Source organism: Gopherus evgoodei, chromosome 5 (genome assembly GCF_007399415.2).
Source record: "Gopherus evgoodei ecotype Sinaloan lineage chromosome 5, rGopEvg1_v1.p, whole genome shotgun sequence".
NCBI lineage: Eukaryota > Metazoa > Chordata > Testudines > Testudinidae > Gopherus > Gopherus evgoodei.
The window spans coordinates 42775314-42800167 of record NC_044326.1 but is presented as its reverse complement, the minus strand read 5'-3'; the positions used below and the strand labels follow the sequence as shown (position 1 = coordinate 42800167).

The following is a 24854-nucleotide window of genomic DNA, read 5'->3' as shown; positions in this document are numbered from 1 at the left end:
GATAGGGAATAGCCAGCATGGATTTGTAAAGAACAAATCATGTCAAACCAATTTGATAGCTTTCTTTGATAGGATAACGAGCCTTGTGGATAAGGGAGAAGCGGTGGATGTGGTATACCTAGACTTTAGTAAGGCATTTGATACAGTCTCGCATGATATCCTTATCGATAAACTAGGCAAAAACAATTTAGATGGGGCTACTATAAGGTGGGTGCATAACGAGCTGGATAACCATACTCAGAGAGTAGTTATTAATGGCTCCCAATCCTGCTGGAAAGGTATAACAAGTGGTGTTCCGCAGGGGTCTGTTTTGGGACCGGCTCTGTTCAATATCTTCATCAACAACTTAGATGTTGGCATAGAAAGTACGCTTATTAAGTTTGCAGACAATATCAAACTGGGAGGGATTGCAACTGCTTTGGAGGACAGGGTCAAAATTCAAAATGATCTGGATGAATTGGAGAAGTGGTCTGAGGTAAACTGGATGAAGTTCAATAAAGACAAATGCAAAATGCTCCACTTAGGAAGGAACAATCAGTTTCACACATACAGAATGAGAAGAGATTGTCTAGGAAGGAGTATGGCAGAAAGAGATCTAGGGGTCATAGTGGACCACAAGCTAAATATGAGTCAACAGTGTGATACTGTTGCAAAAAAAGCAAACATGATTCTGGGATGCATTAACAGGTGTGTTGTAAACAAGACACGAGAAGTCATTCTTCCGCTCTACTCTGCACTGGTTAGGCCTCAACTGGAGTATTGTGTCCAGTTCTGGGCACTGCATTTCAAGAAAGATGTGGAGAAATTGGAGAGGGTCCAGAGAAGAGCAACAAGAATGATTAAAGGTCTTGAGAACATGACCTATAAAGGAAGGCTGAAAGAATTGGGTTTATTTAGATCAGAAAGGAGAAGACTGAGAGGGGACATGATAGCAGTTTTCAGGTATCTAAAAGGGTGGCATCAGGAGAAGGGAGAAAACTTGTTCACCTTAGCCTCTAATGATAGAACAAGAAGCAATGGGCTTAAACTGCAGCAAGGGAGATTTAGGTTGGACATTAGGAAAAAGTTCCTAACTGTCAGGGAAGTTAAACACTGGAATAAATTGCCTAGGGAGGTTGTGAAAATCACCATCTCTGGAGATATTTAAGAGTAGGTTAGATAAATGTCTATCAGGGATGGTCTAGACAGTATTTGGCTCTGCCATGAGGGCAGGGGACTGGACTCGATGACCTCTCGAGGTCCCTTCCAGTCCTAAAGTCTATGAATCTATACCTCTCTCCCAGTGCACCATTATGCAAGAAAAGAGGTTCTACTAGTGCAGTTTGCAGTACTTACCAACCCCAAGGGGGTTACTGCAATGATGTGTCCATATGCATGTCTGGCTGCCTGTGCTTGCATAGAATACTCCTGATCTCTTTTTAACACGGGTAGCAAGACCTTCTGGGTTCCCTCGCTGTCTTGGAGGCAGAGGCCTTTTAGAGATGCAGGGCTGAACTTTCAGGCCCCAATTGTTTCCTGAGTTTCAAAACCTGGTTTTCAAAAGAGTTCAATGCCCAATATGCACCCAATCAATTCTTCGGAACATCTGACTGCTTTTTTTGGTACCTTAAGCACTTTTTTGAAAATCTGGTTTCAGTTGTGGGCACCGAGCTCTTCAAAATTCTGGCCTTAATGACTCCTGAACACGTTGTTTAAAGGGTGCCATGTTGTTCTCTCCCCACACAGCTCAGCCTACTGAACCTACATTCTATTGAGTCACATTATATTTATTTGTATAAATTGTTGTGACGATGCAAACGGTAAGGTTGCTGTAATTTAGTTTATATAAAGTAGGATAACATTATACATTCAGATTAATATTAAATTTAAGAAATGTTACTGGGGGAATTTAGGAAATGTTTGTGAAAATACCTTTCTCAAAACATCTCAATATATTAAAATATTTTCAAAATGTCTTCTAAGTCACCTAGGCATTTTTATAAAAAATATACCTATATTGATTAGGCACCTAGGATCATGGAAACTTATCTATGCTAGGAGGAATATGAAGGATTTAGAACGATAGGCCTCAGCTTTATTATTTTTAATATTAAATGGGATGCTGACCTTCCTCCTTCACAAAAACTATCAGACACTTAATTGAGTCCAGTACGGGGTTAAATCACAACATACAATCAAAGAATGAAGCTTCCCCCCTTCGTTAAATACCCACTACCGAATTCATCATTTAGCCAATTGTTGAAATGCACCACCTTTGTGCCAGAGGGAATGAAGGCATAGATGAAAGGGAGCTCAAACTGTGAAGACTGAGTCTCGGGGGCGAGGGGAGGGCTTCAAAGGCTCTACAATTTCTTTCTGAGTCAATATAATGAGTTATTTTAAACACTTTGCTGATGTTCATCTGGGTATGCATTGCTTGAAATTGAAACTTATTTGGACCATTGCAGCAAATGTGTTGCGGTAGAGGATCAACAGTTAAATGCTTAATTGTAGCATTCACTTGAACAACCAACGAGGTAAGGTTCCACGTTTTAAAGAGATCCATGTTAATACTTAGGCTTATATAACCTACCAGGACCTGTGGTTTTGTTTTTGTTGTTTGTTCTCTGTTAAGTTTTCTTTTTTACACTTTTGACATTTTTAGAGCGCCCTCTACACTACACAGAGAATGTGTTGGAACAAGTTCTTCATTGGAGTTCATTACCTGAGCCTGGCTCTGCACATCTTGTAATAAAGAAGTTTCTAACAGCAGATGCAGTAAAACTCTACAATGGTATGTACTATTATCTTTTGAAAAATTAGACCTTTTATGTCAAAGTACCAACATGACATAAACTTGTTAATTGTTTCAGTGATTGTTCTGTGTGTAAAGTACCATTGAAATATCTGAGAGAGTCTCTGGTAATACACAGTATAAAAATCAGAGCTCTACCAATGGTTCCACTGAATTTCTCTAAACAAGTGGGTGTATGGGTGTTCTTTTTTTCCCAAACTATAAAATCCACTGTTTGAATATATGAAAACATCCAAGGAAAACTCTGTGGCAGCAGTTCAGAAACTGTGGTCTGCATTCCTCTGTTGGCTCACAGAGGACTGCTAAATAGTCCATGTGTTGCTTGCTGATAATTGTAGCGCAGTTAAGGTCTATCCGGATTTTTCATAGTCCAGTCAAGGCCTAACCAGATGTTTCTGGTGATATTTTTGACCAATAAAAACAATATAGAGCCACCTACCTTGGGTAATGTCCTTTTGGTGTAAAATCATTAACTGTGTATCTTGATTATACCAAAATGGAGCACTAGAGCAAACCTAGGACGACAGAACCAAACTGCAAAAGAGAGTAGGGCAGTGGAAGTCACAGGTAGGAAGAGAAAATTAGGTCTGACACCCAGGGAGTAAACATAGCCCAGATGTAAAATGAGATGTGATCTAGCAGTTGCAGCTACAGCTATCTCATGTATTAAGTTAATTTTTTACTATAGCTGTTTCAGGGAAAATGGGGGATTGGAAGGTGGATTCATGATGGGAATTTCTATGTTGCATGTTTTACAACAAAAAAAGATTGAAAACCAGTACATTATGAATTCAAGTTGTATGAGAGTGGTGTTTGGGGCAATCAAACCTAGTGCTGATTTTTTTTCTGATAGACTTGATGAAATATTAAAACAACCTATCAACATATCCATGTAAATATTCTTTTCTTTTCTGTCACTTCCAGTTATACAAATACGTTAATCTTTCGTCTGTCTGCCTTAGTGGTGGAGCTTCCTTCCAAAAAGAATCAAGGATGACAAGAAAAGGTCAGATACAGATTGTCCTTAAGGTGGAAAACTTTTCTTGTCATCCTTGGTTCTTTTTGGAAGGAAGCTCCACCACTAAGAACACATTGTCCAGTACTTTAGCTAATTTTATTCTTCAGTTCCACCATCCATGAGAGTAATAATTTATATAGTTGCTGGTGGATGGAGAGGAGGAAATTAGCTGGGCCCAGGCCTGGTTGAGAGTTTAGAATATGAAGACAAAGACCTTTATCCCCAATTAGTGTTTGATGCGGAGCTAGTTAAGTGAATGAAGCGTGAAAAGGTGCTTTCATTTGCCTTTGTTGGTCATCAGGTGAACCACTGTGTCCCTTATCTAATGGAATTTCTTCAGTGTCTGAGGGTTCATTTCCAAATATAGGTCATTGCAGTAATTTAACCTGGAGGTTGCAATTTGCACTTACTTCAGAAGAACTATCCTTATTTTTTATTTATTTTGACACCTTTTTGTGCGTGCTACTCTAAGACCAACAAACCCCAGTCGTCAGCGGGCAGAACCGAACTTGGGACTTCTGGAGCTAAATGGATGAGTCTCTACTGCATGAGCAAATAGCCCTGTGGCTGTTAGCTAAGGCTGAAGCAGACTCATTAATCTCTAAGTGGTCTCAGTGCCACTAAATTGGACAGAGCTCTGCACCCAGGTGGTGTGTGGGTTATATAACTCCTCTTTGCTCGTCTCTGTATGTTCAATTGGAATGGATCTTCGTTATCTGATAGGGTAGTTTGCCTCAGAGCTATGCATTATGACTTGGGCCAGATACATTGGTTTTGTGGCTACAATGCTTGTTGGTTGAGGTCTTCATTTTATTTTAATGCTGCATATTGATTTAATGGTACTGTATTTAGATGCTTACAGGCAAGCACCTTGTAAATTAATTGAGGCTATTCAAAGTAGTTTAGATGTTAATGTAATAAAAGTATATTTAAGAAGCAGATTTAGTGAATGCTCTTGCTTGATTTGGATTCAGAATATTTCTGCAATGCTGAAAATTGTAGTCTTAATCATGGCAATATTATCACAGCTAAATAATCTCTTGCATTACTGCTGGATTTGTTCTTGAATTTAGGATTGCCATTTTAAGAAGCTTTTCCATGGTGAATACATTTTAGTGACTAAAACCCTGAGGTTTTTTCTTTCCTCTCTCTCTTCTTAGCTAGATATTCGGTTTACTTTGTCTCTGTCTGAACAAATGTCTTCCAGATCAATCACAATGACTACCAACTCCAGTATTACTGCTACATTCATTACATGCGATACACCTTAACAGTGGGATCTAAAAAGGAAATAATGAAAGTTAATCAAACGTGATTTAATGTCAATTTGTTACCAGCACAAAAGTCGTCATTTCAGAAATACTCACTTTTTGCTGTTCATTATAAAAACTGAAAAACGCTAAGGAATATTTCTATGGTTTTCTTGCTTTGTCTTAATAATGAAGCAGAGTCAATGATACAAGCAAAATCAACTGTAACTAGGTTTTATTTTAATAAAAGTAAAGAAGTTAAGCAGTAGGATGTTAAAAATAAACACTGCTTTAAAGAAGTTTTAATAAGTCATATTGTAATCATTAATTTTTACCAGAAACATTAACAATAAAAGCAGTAGAGAGACGATAAAATTTCTCTTTAAATGTGTAAATATTAACTGCCATAAAACAAATAGTAATTAAAATATCAGCAAATAAAAAAGTATATATTTTCAATTAATAAATTGAAGGGGTTTAAAGCTTCTTAAATGTGGAATGTGTGTTGATGTTTATGCACTGTAGCCATTTACACACACAACACTTCTGTTTCTAATCTTATGTGTAAATCCATGTATACTGTCATAAACAGACAGTTAAGGGTTAATTCCTCTTTTACCTGTGAAGGGTTAAGAAGTTCACATAAGCCTGGCTGACACCTGACCAGAAAAACCAATGTGGGGACAAGATGTTTTCAAAGGAGGAGGAGGGAAATCCAGTCCTTTGTCTATTCAGAAAAGTTTTGTGCCAGAGTGAAGGATCCAGGAATCAGCCATCTAACATTTCTTAAAAGTAGTAAGTGTTTAGAGAAGGAATATATTAGAATATGTTTATTTTCTTTTGTGACTTCATTTTTGCATAGAGGGAAAATCAATTTGGGTGTCTTTGTGTAACTAAGCTTTTTGCCCAGAGGGACATCCTCTGTGTTTTGAATCTGTTGTCTGTGAGAGTAGCTTGCATGCTAATCTCACAGAGGTATTCCTTTCACTCTTTTTCTTTAATTAGAAGTCTTCTTTTAAGAACCTGATTGATTTTTCCTTGTTTTAAGATCCAAGGGTTTTTTGGATCTGGGCTCCCCAGGAATTGGTGGGAGGTGAATCAGTCTCAATCCTGCCAGGAAAAGGGGGATAAAAACTGGGGAAATATTTGGAAGGAAGACAGAATTTCCAAATTACTCTCCCATAAATGTTTAAATTATTTGGTGGTGGCAGCTACTATGCTGGTAAATAAACTTAGGGGTTATCTCATGCAGCTCCCCACATCTGTACCCTAAAGTTCAGAGTGGGGGTGACACAGTGACATATACATATTGGTAAATTACAAAAACAACTTTTGGGAGCCAAGGTAATGGTTCTGATTCATCCCCCAATGTCTCTTTCCAGGGAAGGGAGGAATATATGATTAGATCAGCAAGGGAAAGCCACCCTGTGGAATCCTGAGAGGAGTGCAGAAGGGAGGGGCTGGCTTGGTTCTCTGCGCCTTTCCTATCAAGAATGTGCAGGGAGATTGTTGCTGGGCAGGGAAGGAGGAGATAACTGGTGGGATCCTATTAGCCTGAAGGAAGAAGAAGAGACCTTATGTCTTTGCAGATTAAGGTACCATTCATGTGTACTTTCATTAATGGTTATGGATTAGATCCTAGCAATTATGCTGAAGGGTGGGGGGCAACCCTAACTATTTGATATTTGGCATGAGGCCATTTATTTGTGTTGGGCCCAAATAAATGCCAGGTATTTTCAGTGGACATATGTCTTCTTTTCTCTCGATCCCTCCTTCTTCTCTCCTTATAGTTAACAAAGTTGAAGCCTTCACTTTAACATTATTACTGAATATGTTTTATTTTCTGTGTGTCCTGATCAAGCGCCCAGTGTTTCATCCTCATCTGGCTCCAATTTCTTTCAACCACTTTGTACTCAAGGAGGGATTCCATTTTTTTATTTGGAGTTTCTGTACTGTGTGCCTTATTTTGGGCATTTGTAGCAGTGCTGTTCCTAGCAAAGCTCAGACCTTCTAATTGGCTCTGCTAATTGCCCTTAATGCTGTAGCTTGGCTAAACTTCATTTCCATTTCTTTGGCAGTTGGTTATAACTGGTCTGATAAAACTTTGATTTACCATCAGCACTAAATGATATGGACATGGGAGTATAAATAATGGTTCTGAAATGATGAGAACTTAAGTCAATTTGTTCCCTTTAAAAAGCCAACAAAAATAGCATACTTGTACATCTTCAAAGAGTTTCCCTAATGTAGTGTGATTCAAAGCAGAGAAGGTTCCCCACTTCTTCTAGCAAAGAGTATAGTAAGGAATCCTACACTTATACATTGAAAATTTAGTTGGGACTGAAAATAAAGAGGAGGGTGGAAAGCAGCATATGGAGAAATCATGTGAGTGGCCTCTTCACACCTAGGCATCATTAAACAGGGGAAAATATACAGCCACTGATTCTGTAGAACAAAAATGAAATGGAGAGTGAGCTTAGTATCTTTTCCCAAATAACCAAACCAGGGAAATTTTAGTTATTAACTGAGACAAGTACTTTGGGAGCAGAACTCAGAATTTGGATCCATTGTGCAAATTTACCACCAACAGCAAACATACAAAAGGCTTGTCAATGGAGTTCAGTCCAGATCAGTAAAAGGGTGTCACTGCTGTAATCTTGGGTGTCTCACGATGCTTTGCTACGGTAGCTGCCAACCTTGGTCTCTCGTAAACAGCCTACCAGCATGCAAGTCACATCCTGAGTGTCTGTATAGTGACAACCCTGGTCCAGTGGCTCTGACCCAGCAGCTTGCCAGCAACACACCAGTCACACTCAGGCTTCCAGAATCCTTGGTTACTATTAAGAGTGACCCCAAAATACTCCAAATCCCAGATTTTCCCCCAAAAAATGTGTTCTGCAAAGTCCAGCCTTTCACTGGACAGTTGGGTTATTAAGTTGCCTTGCCCCCATAAGGAATCAATATTCAGCAGTTTCTTAATTTAACTGCAGTTAACAAACAGTTAATTTTGAACACTGCACTGGATTACACTAAAAATCAAATGTTTATTAAGAAAACAAGGTAAGATTTTAAGTAAATTAAAGTATAAGGGATAAAGTTAGAAATGGCTACAAGCAAATTAAAGTGAAAACACACATCTAAAAGGCTAAAACTTAATCTAGCTAGGCGTCATTTAAATTGGCCTTTCTCACCTACAGTCTTCCAGAAAGATAGTTACTGACCCTTTCTTTGGTTGGAGAGGGCCAGAGGTGCTGATGCTTTGTCTTCTTATGTGAAAGAGAGAACTGGGATTTTCTGCCCCTTTCTTTTATATTCCAGTGAACCTTTGAAGTGGATTCTTCTGAAGGTTACTTCTCAAGCAAAATTTTTCCAAAAAGTGAGGAAGGTAACATGGAGTCTGGTGATGAAGGATGTTCCATGTTCTTCCTTTCCCTACTTGTGTTTGCTAAAATATAAATTGTTCTGTTTTCTGCCATGTTCTCCCCCTGCTTTATCGAGAATCTTGTTTATCACTTACATGTAAATATGTATGTGTGTATATATATGAGGTACCATTTGAAAACCAGCAAATTGTTAGCGATGGTACCTCTCAAGGCAGATTTTGTATAAAGATTATTACAGTGGCATGTAGGGTCTGAATACTCAGATGTTTTTCATCACAGGGATTCAAAAAAACTATTCCATGACAGGGCCACCTCCAGGGTTTTTGCCACCCCAAGCAGCAAAAAAAAAAAAAAAAAAAAAGAAGTTGCGATCGCGATTGGTGGCTGCTCCACCACACCACTTTCTTCTTTGACAGCAGGTCCTTCCCTCCAAGAGGGACCGAGACACCCGCCGCTGAAGAGCCCGACGTGCCGCCCCTTCCCCTTGGCCGCCCCAAGCACCTGCTTGCTCAGCTGGTGCCTGGAGCCGGCCCTGTTCCATGACTCTCTCAGATGCCATTTTGGCATCTATAAAACTAAAATTAATTTCAGCTCATAGTGTTTGGCACCCACGTTATTCATAAGACTCTATTGATGTTCCATTTTTGCTGAGCCCTCTCTGTTTATGGTATATTAGACTCAGGAAGAGGATTTTTTAGCCATGTCACCAAAAGTTTGCATTACCAAAGAGAGGAGTAAGGTTTTTAGATACAGCATTTTTAATATGTAATAGAAATTGATAGTATTGAAAGATCCAGGAAATTACTTATCAAAAACTGCTTGATACATTTGAAAGAGGTTAATTTAAAAGTTATGTTTATTAATATGTGCCAAAATCATTTGATATGGAGGCTTTATCATTTAATTTGCCTTTTTTGTGATGACTAGCCTCCTTTATATCTTGTTTGCTAATTGGGCCATTCAGAATTTTCATTTGTTCAGACTATAAAGACAGAAGCAAATATCTGTATAATGTCCTCAAATTTTTATACATGGAACCCACTGGAGATTTTAATTGTGGCTATATAGTAATGTCTTTGGTGACCATTAGTTTTTCCTTCTCTGTTAGCATGTGTAATAAGTTTAGACAGCAGAAGGATGAGGTCTGTAACAAGAGATGATCCAGGTCTTTCAAGTAGCAAGAAGGAAAACCAAGTGTGTGTGTTAAGTTTTTTTTTTTTTTTGGATGAGATAATCAGTAAGGCTCACTTGTATTTAATAAATCTTTATTTCTTCCTCTAAAATGAGAATTTCCCATATTAAGACAAAAGCTGAAATTATTTTTGTTTTAATTTCAGCATCAGACCCCCAAGTAGTGGCAGGCAAAGAATATAGAAAATAGTCAGTTTGAGGATAAATTATGTGGTACAGAATTGAAGCGATTTTCCCTAAGATTTGGATAAAAAGCTCTATGTGTCAATCAATTGATAGAACTGAAAGAAAGATTTTGACAGGTTTGTTATGGCAAGAGGGTTACTGATTTTAAAACAAGTGGTTTGATCAGTTTAAAGATTAACTTCAGAACAAAGAAATAATCCTGATTATGATGATTTATTGTTTGTATTACTTTTGCGCCTAGGAGCAATAGTTGTGGACTAGGACCTCATTGTCTTAGATGTTGTACAAACACAGAACAAAAAGATGATCCCTGGCCCAAGGAGCTTACAATATAAGTATAAGACAAGAAACAATAAGTGGATACAGGCAGAAAGGGAGTACAATATTGTGTCATTGTTTCCTTGGATTGGTGATAGGCAGCAGACTAGTGACCTAGTATCTGTCTATTTTTTGTGGTTAAGTTATGATCATGAAACAGTTGTGATAATTAATTTAAATCCTCTTACTATGGAGGGAGTTGGGTATCCTCTATATTCAAAGATTTAGATGATGTAGAGATTACACTTATAAAGTTTGTAGACAATGCCAAGCTGGGAGGAGTTGCAAGTGGTTTGGAGGATAGGATTAAAATTCAAAATGATCTGGACAAACTGATCTGAAGTAAATAAGATGAAATTCAATAAGGACAAATGCAAAGTACTCCACTTAAGAAGGAACAATCAGTTGCACACATACAAAATTGGAAATGACTGTCTAGGAAGGAGTACTGGGGAAAGGGATCTGGGGGTCATAGTAAGCAAGACACAAGAAGTAAATTCTTCCACTCTACTCTGTGCTGATTAGGCCTCAACTGAAGTATTGAGTCCAGTTCTAGGTGCCACATTTCAGAAAAATTGGAGAAAGTCCAGAGAAGAGCAACAAAAATGATTAAACGTCTAGAAAACATGATCTATGAGGGAAGATTGGGGGAAAAAATGGGTTTGTTTAGTCTGGAGAAGAGAAGACTGAAGGAGGAAATAAGTTTTCAAGTACATAAAAGGTTGTTACAAGGAGAAGAAGAAAAATTGTTCTTGTTGACCTCTGAGGACAGGACAAGAAGCAATGGGCTTAAATTGCAGTAAGGGCAGTTTAGGTTGGACATTAGGAAAAACTTCCTAACTATCAAGGTGGCTAAGCACTGGAATAAATTGCCTAGGGAGGTTGTGGAATCTCCATCATTGGAGATTTTAAAGAGCAGGTTAGATAGTCACCTCCTGCCTTAAGTGCAGGGACTGGACTAGATGACCTCTTGAAGTCCCTTCGAGTCCTATGATTCCTATTATTTATTACTGAAATAATTGTGACTTTTATTTTCTCTCAATTTGAGCAGATGGGTGAGGGGATTTAAGTTATTGTTGAATCCCAGTGTTATGAATATAATTGTAATAATTTGTCAATTCCATTTGGATTGAAAGAGTGAGGACTGAATTCCTATTTATTCCTAGGGTTGCCAGGTGTCTGGTTTTCGAGCAGAATGCCCAGTTGAAAAGGGACTCTGGCGGCTCCAGTTGGCACCACTGACTAGGCCGTTAAAAGTCCAGTCGGTGGTGCATTTTGGGATTGGGAGTAAGGCAGGCTCCCTGCCTGTCCTAGTGCTGTGTGGCTTCCAAAAGCAGCTGTCAGGTCCCTGCAGCCTCTAGATGCATGGGCAGCCAGTGAGGCTATGCACATTGCCCCCACCCTGAGGGCCAGTCCGGAGTCCTTTCCCACATCCAAACTCCCTCCTGGAGCCCACCCCCCAACATCCCAACCATTTACCCCAGACCCTTCCTGCACTCCAAACACGTCATCCCTGGTCTCATCACAGAGCCCGCATCCCCAGACAGAGCCCGCATCCCCTCCCACACTCCAAACCCCTCAGCTGGAGTCCTCACATCCCTGCCCCGAACCCTCTGCCCCAGCCTGGAGTCCGATCCCACATCCTGAACCCTTAATTTCTGGCCCCACCAAGGCCTGCACCCCCAGCCAAGGTCCAGATCCTGAACCCTTATGTACTCCTACTGAAACCCAGTGAAGTTGATGGAGATTCACATAAGCCTGAAGTCCATCCATATGGGCCCAATTACTGTGTGTGTGTGGTTGTCAAGCGATTAAAAAATAACAGAATACCATTTAAATATTTTTGGATGATTTCTACATTTTCATATATATTGATTTCATTTATGGCACAGAATACAAAGTGTAAGTGCTCACTTTTTATTTTTGATTTCAAACATTTTCACTGTAAAAAAAGAAACTTCAGTTTACTTCATTGAAGTACTGTAATGCAATCTCTTTTATCATGGAAGTTTAACTTACAAATGTAGAATTATGTATAAAAGAATAACTGCACTTAAGACTAAAACAATCTAAAACTTTAGAGCCTACAAGTCCACTCAATCTTACTACTTGTTCAGCCAATCTTTCAGACAAACAAGCATTTAGTGTTGAGGGAGGACAGGGAGAGGGGAAGTAAGCAGTGATTTGTGCAGGAGGAGGGCGTAGGAGGACTGGAGTGACAATGGGGAGGAGCAAGCAATAACTTGTGCAGGAGGAGGGTGAGGAAGGTGTCTTGCTGCTGCTTCTGGAGGGATTGTTTCTGGTACTGGGCTTGCCAGACTCTCCTCCTTTTACTAGGTGGGTGGGCTCCATTCAGCTGAGTGAGCCCTTGTTTGGAAGGGAGAGTGGATTTTACTTCAGGGATACTTTGTATTCTGTGCTGTAATTGAAATCAATATCTTTGAAAATATAGAAAATATCTACAAGTATTTAAATAAATGGTATTCTATTATTGTTTAACAGCATGATTAATCTTGATTAATTTTTTTAATCACTTGCCCTAGCGCGTGTGTGTGTATATGTATATATGTGTGTGCTCTGTGTGTGAGTGGGTGTATGTATATATATGTGTGTATATACATATATGTATGTATGTGTATATAAAATTAGACAGGTAATATTAATTAGTTTGAAGATTTTACTTACAGAAACAATTTTCTTCATTTATTAATATATGGTATAAATTTTTAAAAGACCCTTAAAAACAGGGCAAAGAACATAAAGAAGAGAACAGACATTGAAAACTGTATAGTTATGAGCACTGCTGCAACATGTACAAACAAGAGGCAAAAATGAGGAATTACATTTTTCTGCACTCCCCATCATATTCCCCCATATGTATAACAGTACTGATTGTTATGTATTACAACTGTAAATTATTTTCTCTTCCTAACAGCCCAACCTAAGTACCCATTAGCTTCTGTTTTGCCAACACTTCCAGTTTTTTTAGTATGTTTTAATGTATTGGATCAGGTATGCCAAACATGACTCATTTTAATGTAAAAATAGTCTTATAAGCAGTGAGTATGAGAGATGAATATACACTATGAAAGCTCCTGTTGAAATATTAATAAAAGATAAACATTTCTTTGTCACATGACTGAGTTACTAAAAATATTGCCAAATTAGGAAATTATAGTAATTTGGGGATTACTGGCGAATGTTGAAGAAATGTAATGGTGCAGTAATTTCTCTATATTATTAGAAATTGTATTGGACCATGCATTTTACTGCTTCCTTCAATATTATAAGTAGATTCCTAATTCTGGCTTATCAGTTGTAATACCAAATTTTTACATTTTGTGTCATACTCTGATATCATGATTACTTGTACAAAGGAATGTATGTATATAGAAGAATTTGATTATTCTGATCATGATATAATGTAGGAATCACTAGTTCTCAAATATAATTAAGTGTGTAATTTGCTGTGAGGCATTATTCTTTTTAAGTATCACCATCTTTGCTACTAAACGGTATCTACATATGAATTAGTTCTCTTTGCTGTATTCCTGATTAACTTTCATGTATGATTTGCTTAAACTTTTTTTGAGAATTTATTTCAAATATTATGTCCTTTCCCCTTATATTTTACAGCTATATTATTCTGTGTCACTTCTTGTTAAGTTGCAATTTGTGTATCAACTTTTCAAAACATAAATCAATTTTATTGAAAACAAGTCAATAATGTAAAAACATAACATAATTGGTTTTTCCACTGAAAACATTAACAGTATAGTTCTACATGTGGTAAACAACAGCAGATATGTTTTTTTTAAATAACTAAAAGCATCTAAGAAATGTGTAAATTTAACAGAAGAAAAATAACTCTCTGCAAAACTTGACTCAGTTTATAGAATGGTGGTATTTGAGGATAATGGAATTATTAGCTGTTGTTACCAGGATGAGACTCCCTACAGGGGCTGAAGTGTGAGCACTGCTACCCATCCTCTCCCTGATTACTCTCCTTCCTTCTTGGCAATCTGCTTTAACTACTGGTCACTCATAAGTCACCCGTATGCTGCTGGCTTCTATATCCTTTCAGTGAGTCTTGTGGCAGTAACTTTAAAAAGGAGTGCCAACTCCAGCAATGTCCCAGTCACAGGAACCTAGGTTTGCTGTACAGTGCATTCACAGTAGTTTTCAGATAAAAGGCAGAGTACCCTTTGTTCATCTAAACATGACTAGCCACAGTGTTCACTGTTGTCTTGCTCCCCCAGATTCAAATTTGTTGCTGTGGCAGCCTGTAGCACCTACAGAGTTACATTCTAGATTCCCACTTCACATCTCTCTTCAACCCACTGGCATTTTTTGTAATTGCTTTTTACTTAGAAAATATCAGTCCCAATGGAATTTATTTAGCAAAGTTTCATTCAAATTTAGCCTAGACATTAGTGACCAAAGTCATTGCCAGCTGACATTTGACTTACCTGAAATGAGTGGAACAGGTTAAATAAATAAAAGATACTTGCAACAATGTCAAACTTTTGAAGTTGTTTTCCTTGCACAGGGTTTGAGATATATACCTATCTTCCCCCGCCCCCTTTTTAAAGCACTTTTAAATCAGTTTTTCAAAAACATAACTGAATTGACACAACACTCAATTTTTGGCAGTGAAAATTTTTGACAGTGATTTGCATTTTTAAAAAGTCTCAGATTTTCTCTCACACACAAAAAAGAAATTCCTAAAGCCAACATATTTGCAAAACTTTTTTCAGGAAAGGCAGGTTTTTACCCACACCACATTACGTTCAAAAATTGTTGACCAGCTGTAGAAATAAGTTGACTATCACAGTCCAGTGCCAGCATAACAAAATACATTATTCAACAAAAGGTATCAGTTAGTATTAGACTCATTGAAGAAACTAAGATCTAAATAAGCTTTGGGATATTCTTTCCTAGAAATTTACTTCAGTCTCTCCATGTTCATATTGAAGTACGTTGATGACACACTGTAGACAGCTTACATGGTTTCTGTCTGTGCTGTGAATAGGACATCTTTCACCACCAATATATTCATCACAAACTTTTAAATAAGAAAGTTTAGAACAATACAATTCTGGTCTCATTGTATTGGTACACAATAATGCTAAGCACATTAAAATTCAGTACTTGGTGATTTCCAGTATTTAAAATGCTTTTCATCTTCTTGACAGAGAAGAATGCAAAAGGTAATGTGAAAGCAGGCTATATGAAATACAAAGAAGAACCATCAAAATTACTGTCTGGAAATAAATTTCAGGAGCGTTATTTCGTATTACGGGAAGGAAATCTGCTTCTTTACAAGGATATGAAGGTATAAACACATACTCTGCACTCTTCTAATCATGAGCAGTTAAGCTTTAAACGCCTTTCCTTTACATATGAAAAAAATGAACACAGGTTGACAGGCAAATCAGCAATTGTTATGCTTGCCTACGCAATTCAGGGATTAAAATAAGCAGAGAGATTTTTTGCTTATGTTAGAGTTGTTAAGGTGGAATAAACTGAGAAAATATAAAAGCTCATTTAGCTAAGTGTATGTATTATGATAAACTTTGTTTTAATTAAAACAACTTTTAGAAAGTAGTATAGTTTAGAAGCCAGTATAGAGCCTATCTTTTATATACAGAGCTTGTTTAAAGACTGGGGTGTTGCAAGTATTATAAAGCTCCAATAGCAGCTTATTTGTTTGCCCTGCAAATTTCAAGGCTTTTAGAAAAGACAAGGTACAAGAGCACAATAACTTTTTAAAAATATTTTTGTTTAAAATGTCATAATAGGAGAGTGTTGGAAAATAACATCTTTCACTATAGTATCTTCTTTCTTTTCTGTGTCCTGTTTTGTGAATGTTATCTTCTTTCCCTCTCTTCCCTATTCCCCTCCCCTACCCTGCCCCTTCTGAAAAAAGTATGAAATTTTTACTTAACTTTTTAATAATAAAAGCAGAAAAAGTAAACCTATATTATTGGTTTAGGCCCAGTCCTGCAAACATACATGTGCTTAACTTCCTACACATGAGCAATTTCATTGACTAACGGGGCTAGTCACATGTATAAAGTTAAGCATGTGTTAAGAGCTTTGCCACTTTGGGTCCATAATATATCAGAAGTTTTTAGTGCTTTGCAGAATCCTTTCGAATGTGTGCAATTTATACAAAATTATGAAACTAAATATGGTATTTATGATTAGTTTTATTTGATTCATTTTAACATTAAAAGCTTCTGGTAAAGAATACCTTTTAAATCAAGTATTGCTTTTTTGGTTTTGATGCTGTTTTTGTCTGTGCAGCAGATTTATACATATACTGTACTTTCCTTAAAATACCTTGGGGGAATATCCTCCTTTTCTTAGAGAAGAGTTTAATGCATTAATAGCTAATGTAAGATTGTCTTTTTTTTTTATGAATCCTTAGATATATTTCATAAGTAGAATGACCACAGGATGTCAGAAAATGTTTAAATACATAGTGCTAAAAACTGAAACTGGCACATATGTGAGCATTAATTAATAATCCTAAAACCTTACTTAGCACCTTGGCAAGAGTTTGATAGGATTAGTATAAATTGCAAAGTGTTAAGTAAGGTTTTAGGAGTATTAATTAATGCTCACATATGGGCCAATTTCAGTTTTTAGCACTAAGTATTTAGGCACTTTCTGACATCCTGTTGTCATTCTACTTACAAAATATATCTAAGGATTCATAAAAAAAAGACATTTTTTTCTATTTGTTTTTAGGTTTTGTATTTTTTATATTTTTCTAAACTCAGGTGAAGTTTTCTATTAAGTGGTAAAATACTGCATGAGCTGTAAATGGCTTTATAGAAATTAAGTTAAAAAAAATTAGTAAATCGTGGAAAAACTGTTCTAACAGAATACTTGAACCTATTTGTCTTTGGCTGTCATTTGATAGTTGTCTTTGCGCTTGTAATTATTATAACTCAATTTTAAGTGCTATTTAGAAAAGAATAGTTGAGAGGGTTGGTATTTGCAGGTGGAGAGCATGTACTAATTAAATATTATTTATGAATGCTCATTAACAACAAATTAAGTTTGTTGCTGGAGATGCATTCTTTTCTTTTGAAGGAAATGCTCATTCAAATTGCACTGTAATGGAGCTAGATTAGAAATATATTTTGTACAGGTGCTTATTCATTCAGCTGCCATATTGGAATTCTAGATTTAGGAAAAATAGGCTCAGGGAATCTCTATTACTTAGTTGTTTCAGGCAGTAGGTGAAGGTAGGGATATGCGCTAAATTGGCCTTGCCTGTATGTAAAGTTTATTACTTCGCCTATTCAGAGAAAGAAATAACAATTGATTTTTAACTTTCTGCATATTTACAATTTTGAATGGAAGTTCATTTGTATGAACAACTGTGTTCTTTAAAATCTGACTGTTCTATTTCTGCTCCCCCCCAGGGTTCAGGGTGAGAGACTGAAAGCATTTGTATGGTGGAGAAAAATTAAGACCCTGGTTCAGCAAGTACACATATTTAACTTTAAGCACATGGACTTAAGCTTGTGCTGAATGGAGGCCTAAAAGTGCTGAACGACAAATACTAAATCAGTGTGGCTTTATGCTCCATGTATGAGACACTGAAATGCGCCTCTTTTTTTTTTTTTTTTTTTTTTTCCCCCCTACTGGAGAATTTTTCTACTTTACTTCAATCTCCTAGCCTCAAGCTGGAGCTGTGAAACTCATATACCTTATACACTTATATAATTATAGTAGGTCTGTAAGAGGTAGTTGATTATTTCCCCAAAGGTGATTAGGGGGATGTAGAAAAATTAGAAATAGTGACCCATAATGAAAAGATAAGACTAGAGAACCCCAAAGGAAGAGAAAAGGGGACTGGGCATTTATAAACCATTCTGTTTTGTAATTTTCTAATGCAGTAATTAGAAACTTATGTTCATTCACAGAGTAGCAAACCTGAAAAAGTGCTGCCCCTCAGTTCACTGAAACTTTATCGTGGAGTAAAGAAGAAAATGAAGCCACCAACAAAGTAAGATTAGAAAAGAAACGGGGTTATGTTCTATATGGCAAAATACTAGAGTTTTGTGATGGAACAGCACACAGACACACACGTGCACACAAAACCAGGAAGTCAAGTGAAGTCTGTCCCTTTTCTGAATGGAATTGCACTTCATAATATTACTTGTTCTGATCCTGTCTGGTCCTGTGTTTTGTGTTAACTCTTCTCTGTTAGAAAATTACTTTTATTGATTGGTTTTCTTAATCTGAAGTGTGTTTTCTGTTGTGGCTATAATTGTTACTAGCTCAATTTAGTCTTGTAGCATGTATCTTGCATTCCAATGGTGAGCACACCTTTAGCATGCCAAAAAAGATTACTAGTCCTGATCTTTGGTGCCAGTCCCTGGGTCCTCAGTGAAGGATTTTCCTTCTCCAGGTTCCACATTGCTGTGACTTTTCTTTGTATCTGAGCCAGTCAGTGGCACTCCTGACTGAGTCAGGTTAGTTGCTGCAGACTAGTAGGTCTCTTATCTTCAAAGGCAGAGCACTCTGTCCCTTAGGGCACACCTAGGCCTCAGAGGTGACAGAAGCTGGCATCAAACCAAGATCTCTCACTGCAGAGCTGTTCATTTTCAAAGATCCATATGGTTGTCCTCTTACTTTTCTGCCCTATTGTGTGGTTAGTGTGTGCATGTGCGCTCGCTTGCTCTCACTGACTTTTGTCTTTCCTTCTGTTTTTTGCTCATTCTGCCATCTTATTGTCTGGTCCCATTTCTCCTTTCTTTTTTGATTCCATTCTGTGATTTATTTTTCTTACCCCAGCCTACCCCAGGTCACTTACAAACTCTCAGCTGATTGATCTTGTCTCTCACACCACTGGAAATGGAGCAGTGCCATATATTAGATTATAGTGCCTGACTTCATTCTAGAAACCAAGTCTTCACTTGACTGCCCTCACTAGTTGCACCACCTGCTTCAAATCCATATCCCTATCACCAGGGGGGGCTCTGTGTTTTTTGCTGCCCCAAACATGGCAATCAGGTGGCCTTTGGTGGCACGACTGCGGGCGGTCCACTGGTCATGCAGATTTGGTGGCATTTCTGCGGGTGATCTGCCGGTCTCATGCCTTCGTACCCACCGCTGAATTGCCGCCCAAGCTGCGGGAACAGCGGACCTCCCGCAGGCATGCCTGACTGCCGCCCTAATGGCGACCGGTACGCCACCCCCCTGCAGTTTGCAGCCCCAGGCACATGCTTGCTGCACTGGTGCCTGGAGCTGCCCCTGCCTATCACTGCTAGTAGAAATACTTTGGCCTGTTATAGCACCTTCATCAAAGGATCTCAAAGTCATTTATTTGTGTTTCTAGAGGACTAAATATCAGTGTTCCTCTTGAAAGTGAACATGTAAAAATGACATCTCTTGTCTCATTTGTGTTCCGTGTGTGTATTCAGTCCTAGCTTTTCCTACTTTAGTGACAAAAATGCTTTTTTTAAACTCACAGCAGCCCTGCAGAAGCTACACAGCTAAGGCCGAATGAGCTGGATGCTATTCCATTTTGTATATCATCAAAGAATTCCTAATAAGTTAAATTAGTTCTAACAAATTACCCAAGCATATTCCATGAGGTTGCATAGACGTTACTGAAACTATAAAATGTATGGGGTTGCACAGAAATAACTGAGAGCATAATTTGATCTGTTAAACTTTGTTGCTGTTTTGATGATTCATGAGGTGAAAGGAGCCTAACTTGACTGAATTGGCAGACCTGCTAGTTAGATGAAAAGGTCCTGTCACAACTTGTGAATAGAGCATAGCTGATATCAAAAGCATTGAGACAATAAACATGGAACCCCATAAGGCCATTTTAAATGAAAATGCTTTTCAGATTAGAACCACACATTAAACTTCTTGCAATAGCTTTTGAGGTGTAATCTCCATGTAAAATTAACTTCCCTGTGCAATATTTGGCAAGCACTCTGAAGTTAGCATTCAATTTTCTGTTTTGGCTTTGGTTTCTGGTAAATAAAGAAATATTTATTTTTAATGTGGAGTTTTATATTTTTTCAGCTGGGGTCTTACAGTATATTTTGAAAAGCACCACTGGTAAGTAACCAACACCAACAAATGTGTGTTTGCCTGTTTAATGTCAACATTTTTTAAATAGTGTGCTTGAAATCTAGTGTGTGTGTTCCTTGTTTTTGTTTTGATTTTTAGCCAGTAACAAAAATTATTGGTTGATTTGTTGCAGCTGTTAGTTTCATATCCTTGCTAAGATCCCTGTTCAGCAGAGCCCCAAAGCACAGGCTTTAAACTGTGATTTGAAATCCCAGGAACTAAGCACATGCTTAAAGTTAAACAGGTACTTCAGTTTTTGTAGAATATGGACGGATTCCTGGATTGGATCCTATGTACATTGCCCTCAGTCTTTTCATAATATGCATTTAATATATATTTAGAAGTTCTTATGTGTAAAATGTAAATAATAAAATGCTAACAATATTAAATAATTAAGAGAAATCCAAATAGGTTTTGAATGTCAAAACAAGAACTGCTTCTGTGGTATGTGACAATTACAGTTAGATACTTCATTAATCTGTTTTTTATTTTAATGATACCACATATTGTATTGTAGGCACATGTGTTGTGATGGACAGGATACACAGATGGAGTGGATGACCAGTATTTTCAATGCACAGGTAATACTTTGGTCAGAGGAAATAGAATTTTAAAAAATTCTCTACATTTCATATTTAGTGGTGAATCACTGAGTTTCACCAGTAATTTGTACTTATCTGCAAAACAATTAAAGAAATGTATGGATGGATGTTCTGAATGAACCATATATTGTAGAAAAAGAATAATGCCATTAAGTCAGTAATGTTACTGAAATGCTTGAGGTCATACAACTAGAAGAAGATGTGGACTTAGCCCATCTATGGGCTATAGCTCAAGTGCTTAGAGTAATAGGTAGTAACTGCTTCACATTTGAGCTGTAGTTTTTTTGGAGGAGTTCATAGAGTTCTCCTGGGTTTTCTTTTGTGTTGCAGAGAATCTAGACAAAGAGAGGCAACCCACTTGCCCATCACCAATAATCATATTGGGTGAAATCCTGGCCCCAGTGGCTTCAGTGGGGCCAGGATTTCACCCATCCTCTTAAGTCAAATAGAGAGGTACCTGCTACTAGGTTGTAGGGAAGGTGGGGTATGGTTTTGAGTGGCAGCTAAAGAACACATCCATACAAAAGGATTTTATTGTGCTTGGGTAGTGGTGAGAGGAACTAAAAGAGATGGTGGAAAATTTCACCCAGAATGGAGAGCTGTACACTCAGCCAGTTAGCGGGAATCTTGAAAATAGTGTTATATTTGCATCAAATTTGCTTCTACTTTTTTCCATGAGGATTCAGGATGTTTCTTGGCAAAGTCACTGCAGGTAACAATTGACAAATGTTGACTTTTGTGATTCCTTCAAAGGAAGTATTAAATTTTACAGATTAGGTCACTGAGGCTCGGAAATATCAGACAACATTTAAATTTGGGTTCCTGTATCCGTATTTGGGCAGCTAGTTGTTTTGGAACTCCAGAAGTGCCGAGTATTGGGAGAAGCGTGTGTTCAGCACTTCTGAAAATTTAGCTATTTTTCAGAAATAAAAAACTTTAAGCAAGCAGATTTGAAAATGTTATCCTTAGCCTTTCTCAGCTTTATTTTCCTAATGTAAAATCTTCAAAAGTGCCTAAGTCATATGTTCAAGAGATGTAGGCACTTAGAACTGTAAGTCCAAAGGACACTAAGTCACTTAGACACTTCTGAAAATGTCATCCCAGCCTACCAAATGGGATAATACTTACTTGTGGTGAAAATATTAAAAATTCAACAAGGCTACGAGAAAATTGATATTTTAGATGCCAGAGATAAGGTGTTTGCAAATGTCATCCTTGCATTGAGTGTGACTACTTTGTCTGCCTGTGGCAGCTAATGTTTTAAATTCTGTCTGTTTTGAGGTTTCACCAATGCTAAATGTCTTCATATCCCAAACTAATTGACGGGTAAAGAACTGGCTTCCAGTCTCGTGCACCATCACTATATGAGGGAAGAAAATGCTGCCTGTTTTGCTGAGGGCTGTTGTAATGCTAGTTAGAGCAAAATGCCCATTTTCTTTTTTTAAGAAAGTATTGAAACAGAAGCAGCAGTCACACCAGCATAACAGTTACCATCACGCCACATTCAGGATTTTAGCTAAAGCCTCTACAACTTGCACAACATGGTTGCAGTGCAAGCAGGAGAGGATTTCAAATGGATTTTCCCCTCCACCACTTTAAGTAAAACTGTCCAGTGGCTTACGTCCAGTGCATTTCACCAAGATATGGCCATGGAGGGCATGTCAAATGCTTAAGAGGCACCTTACGTGGAACCAGCCCAGAGATCTGGTACCCAAACTACCAAATCCTTCTCTGCTCTTTCTTTATGTGAGAGATGATGAGGTGCCTCCTTCTCTGTAAGACCCTGAAGCTCTTTCTCTCCTCCCCACACCCACCCCTAGCTTGCGCAGCAGGTCCACCAGCCAGATGTAGCCCATCTCCCACTCTGGATTGCAATGGCAGCTCTGGTCGCTACTACCCAAAGAACCCACACTAGACACCTGCCGTGCAATTGTAATAAGAAAAATAAAATTGGACAAAATAAACACTCTCTCTAGCTAATTTTCCCAAGTTTCTTTGGGTGAAGGGAGGCTAAAAACCCACATTCTGCTCACCAGTTGGAGGGACAGAAAAAACCCTTTCTGACTTTGTAAAAAGGGCACCAATTGAACATAATGCACTGAAAAGAGACACATCAGCAGCAGCAAACCAGTGTATAGCCAAGGGATAAATGGTATGTGGACAGTAAGTAGGTGCAGAAATGACCACTTACATCTAGGATATTTTCATACTCAGTTATGTCTTTACACCACTAAGTGGGATTTCTGGTGGGTATTTCCTACTGTCCCCAACCCCCAGAACTAGCGCTACCATTTAGGCAGCTTAGGCAATCCCCTAGGGTGCCAGTATAATTGGTGGGCGCCGTTTTGCCGGAGGGGGCGGCAGGTGGCTCCGGTGGAGCTGCCGCAGTGGTGCCTGCGGAGTGTCCGCTGGTCCGCGGCTCCGGTGGAGCTGCCGCAGTCATGCCTGCAGACAGTCGGCTGCTCACGCGGCTCCGGTGGACCGCCCGCAGGCATGACTGCGGCAGCTTCACTGGAGCCACGGAGCACCGGACCCTCCGCAGGCACCACTGCGGCAGCTGCACCGGAGCCGTGGGACCAGCGCGCGGGGCGGCGAAATTGCCGTGCACCTAGGGCGCTCAAACCCCTAGCGCCGGTCCTGCCAACTCCACGTGAGATGGCCCATCCCCTGCCACTACTGACAAACACCCTCTCACTACTTACACCATGGCTGAACAGGAGAAGAGGAGATTTTCACAGCTAATAAACCTTAGGATGTGACATTTCTTCTTCGAGTGATTGCTCATATGTATTCCACAATAGATGTGTTTGCTTGCCACGTGCACCGATGCCGAAAGTTTTTCCCCTAGCAGTACCTGTAGGGGAGCACCCCAGCGACCCATGGAGTGGTGCCTCCATGTAGGGCCGGCTTTAGGCCGATTCCCCCGGTTCACTGAAATTGGGCCCCATGCCTATGAGGGCCCTGCGCCTTACGCATCTTTTTAATTTTGTAAAATTTTTTTACTCACCCAGTGGTGGTGGCGGGGGGTGTCCGCTCCAGGTCTTCGGTGGCATTTCAGTGGTGGTGGGGTGGTCCACTCCAGGTCTTCGGCGGCATTTTGGCGGTGGGGAGTCCTTTGGTGCTGCGGAAGACCCGGAGCGGACCCCCTGCCAGTGAAGTGCTGCTGAAGACCCTGACCACTGCTGGGTATTTGAATCAGGCCCTGCCATTCATAAAGCCAGCCCTGCCTCTGTGGTGTGGTATAAGGGGCACTGCACCCTCTCCCCACCCTCAGTTCCTTCTTGCCGCCAATGAAGGTGCTTCGGAACTGCTCTGCTCCAGCTTTGCTGTGGCTTTCCCCCAAAACTGCTTGCTTGTTCAGCGTATGGTACCTATAGTTAGTTAAGTTTAGCTAGAGCGCCCGGACCGGGGCATGCCCAGGCCCCAGGTTTTAAGTTGTGTGACACTTGTAGGGGATCTATGCCACTGAGTGATCCGCATGTGGACTGCATATGCTGTTTTGGGGAAACGCATCTCGGCGATCGCTGCAAGATTAAACATCGTTTAAGCCTTGGACCAAGAGAGAAAGGGACATTAGGCTCCAGGCTATTCTGATGGAGTCACCGCTGACCCCGGCGCGCTTCTCTGAGTCAGCACTGTGGTGTTAGTGCATGGCAACCCTTCGGCGCCCTCGACTAGTCTGCTCCCTGTCCACACATCTCATGGGGATAACAAGGGTAGTGTCTCAATAAATAGGTTCACAGGTTATTGACATAGGCTGCTTAAAAACAACTCATCCAAAGCTTAGTAACTCTGTTCAAGTCTTGTTGATGCAAGATCACAAGAAAGATAATGTTACAACTCTGACCAGCAAGTATAGAGTGAAACATATTTGATTAATCAATCTGGAATGAAGACTTACAGAAGCAGTTCATATCTTTTGGGGGATTGTTTAAACAGAAGAATACACGTTGCTAATTTTTTTTCCAACTTCAGCATATTCCTCAATTATTTTTCTTTGAA

General features: G+C 39.0%; 1 protein-coding gene across 2 annotated transcripts in view; it reads left to right on the top strand.

Moving 5' to 3' along the window:
- Window positions 1-24854, top strand: part of ARAP2 (ArfGAP with RhoGAP domain, ankyrin repeat and PH domain 2) — a 210458-nt gene that overhangs the window by 173652 nt on the left and 11952 nt on the right. For both annotated transcript variants that reach the window (XM_030564509.1, XM_030564510.1), the window contains 5 exons: window positions 2645-2773; window positions 15336-15475; window positions 18084-18166; window positions 20203-20238; window positions 20768-20831. In XM_030564509.1, coding sequence (XP_030420369.1) covers window positions 2645-2773; window positions 15336-15475; window positions 18084-18166; window positions 20203-20238; window positions 20768-20831 — 452 coding nt within the window. The remainder of the gene's footprint in view (window positions 1-2644; window positions 2774-15335; window positions 15476-18083; window positions 18167-20202; window positions 20239-20767; window positions 20832-24854) is intronic.